Source organism: Limulus polyphemus, unplaced genomic scaffold (genome assembly GCF_000517525.1).
Source record: "Limulus polyphemus unplaced genomic scaffold, Limulus_polyphemus-2.1.2 Scaffold2181, whole genome shotgun sequence".
NCBI lineage: Eukaryota > Metazoa > Arthropoda > Merostomata > Xiphosura > Limulidae > Limulus > Limulus polyphemus.
The window spans coordinates 162310-164599 of NW_013667791.1; the positions used below are offsets into that span (position 1 = coordinate 162310).

A 2290-nucleotide genomic window follows, 5' to 3' on the forward strand; every position below is an offset into this window, starting at 1 on the left:
CTAGCAATGCAAGCTTATACTCCAGTATTTTTATAATTAGACTATATTCTGCGTATAAGTTTATACTTCAATATTTCCACAGTTATAGGTTCATACTGTGTACACCTAGCAGTGGAAACTTATATTCCAGTATTTTTATAATTAGAACTATATTCTGCGTACAAGTTTATACTTCAATATTTCTACAGTTAGAGGTTTATTTCTCATATGTGTAGAGATATAGGTTTAGATATTACTGTTCTACAGTTTGAAATATCTCTTTAGTGTTACATTTTTCTGTACCACTTTAGTTAAAGAGCATCTCTCTGGTTTATTCCATTCAGTTTTACAGACAACTGTTATTCTTAAATTCAAATTTAACTATTTATCACCGACAGTTAGGAGTAAAAAAACACTGCCCCAAATCTTTAAGAGTGTTGATTGAAATATAAGTTGATAGATGTGATGATTAACTTGGTTATGCGCTTTAATATTTTCTATGTATTTACATTTCCTTATTTACCTGCCCTGAATACTTCGCCGCAGCCGTCGCATCTCGTAGCGAAGGTGGCATCGTAGCAACTTGAGCAGTAGACTTTCTCTGCTTTCGAGCCAAAGGGTTTGTCCACAAGCGATACCCTGCACTTGTTACACAGAAAGCATGCTTCATGCCAGTGTTTGTCCTTATAGGACAGGTCCTAGGGGCGAAAGAAAATTAACTGTATATAGAAACTTGCAATGGTTATAAAATTTTAAGAACAACTGTTACAAAGGTAGTCTTTTTTATTTCGAAGTAGACGTGAAACATTGATGGAAATCTTGTAATTGGCTTAAATATGCTAAGGTGAAACAAGTATAAATCCCCATTATTTTGAATTTTGAGGTACTAGACTTTAGAAAAAATTATTATAGATTATCTATTGTCAGTGTTTGTTCGGGGGTGCTGCTAAATAATGCACTATAAACGTTAAATAATGTTTGTTATAGATTATGATTATCGGTGTTTGTTCGTGGAGATGCTCATAAGTACGAACGATATAGAGGTTGAATAACATTTATTATACATTATTTAGTGTCAGTGTTTGTCCGTGAACGTGCTCATAAGTACGTGTGCTATAAGCGTTAAATAATATGTGTTATGGTTTATGTGGTGTCAGTGTTTGTATGTGGAAGTGCTACAAACGTTAAATAATGTTTATTAGAGATTAAGTAAGCTCTAAACCTAAGACAAAGAACTGTAATCGCCATCCATCTAATTGTATATTGTTTTGTTTATCGTTCGTGATCTGTGGAATGGAATGATTTAATGAAAAATATGATGGTACATTCGATCTGTAGATCTTTAAACGCCATAAAAAAAACACATTTATAACGTAAGTGTAAAAAACAGAATCGTACTAATTAAAAAACAAGTTCAAGTAACACAGTTGTTTCTTGGGTATTTTGGGACCTCTGCGCACAATTACGAAAACACAAAAGAATTATGCTCTTTGTATTCTGAAAAGTTAGAAGATCCAGTTATTATTTATGGTTTTGAAGAACAAGAGTGTTTTGTAAAACAATTTAAAGAAAACTATTCACTGAATGGATTAACCGAACGTGTTCTGGTATGCACGTTATACACACAGAGAGAGAAAGATATACAACTACGCGTGTTTAATACGTTATCGTTATCACGACTATATGGTTATATATTCGTGCTGCTTAAAAACTCTCCGACTATTTCAGCCTGTCTGCGCTTCAGTTTAGAGATAAGTGATAGGACTGGTGTTGGAGGAACAGGTGCAGAACGTCAGGAAGCTGAAACAGAACCAGCAAGCAGTTGAGGGAACATATTTGAGTCCAAGCGGATTGAATTTCTGTTTCCTTTTATATCCATGCTGTTGACCTAGGCACGGCCTGGTGGTTAGGGCACTTGATTCGCAATCTGGCTTCCTTCTAATTTATCACTTCTAAGTTAGGGACGGCTAGCTCAGATAGCCCTCGTGTAGCTTTGCGCGAAGTTCAACAAAACAAATAAACAAACATTAAGTTCCGACATAAGTTTCTCCTGCACTAAGATCGTCAGCCACATTCTCCGAAGGAGAATAAGAAAAAGAAGAGAATTGGCGTATAACACAGCTGCAACGTGTCACTCATGTTATGTGTTTTAAAGTATAACACACTGCAAAGTGTCACTCGTGTTATGTGTTTTAAAGTATAACACACTGCAAAGTGTCACTCATGTTATGTGTTTTAAAGTATAACACACTGCAACGTGTCACTCGTGTTATGTGTTTTAAAGTATAACACAGCTGCAACGTGTCACTCG

The 2290-nt window shown here is 35.2% G+C and overlaps 1 protein-coding gene across 1 annotated transcript in view; it reads right to left on the bottom strand.

The window, feature by feature from the left end:
* LOC106466188 (four and a half LIM domains protein 2-like) overlaps positions 1-2290 on the bottom strand; it is a 20439-nt gene that overhangs the window by 8909 nt on the left and 9240 nt on the right. The window contains exon 3 of the mRNA XM_013926430.2: positions 503-677. Coding sequence (XP_013781884.1) covers positions 503-677 — 175 coding nt within the window. The remainder of the gene's footprint in view (positions 1-502; positions 678-2290) is intronic.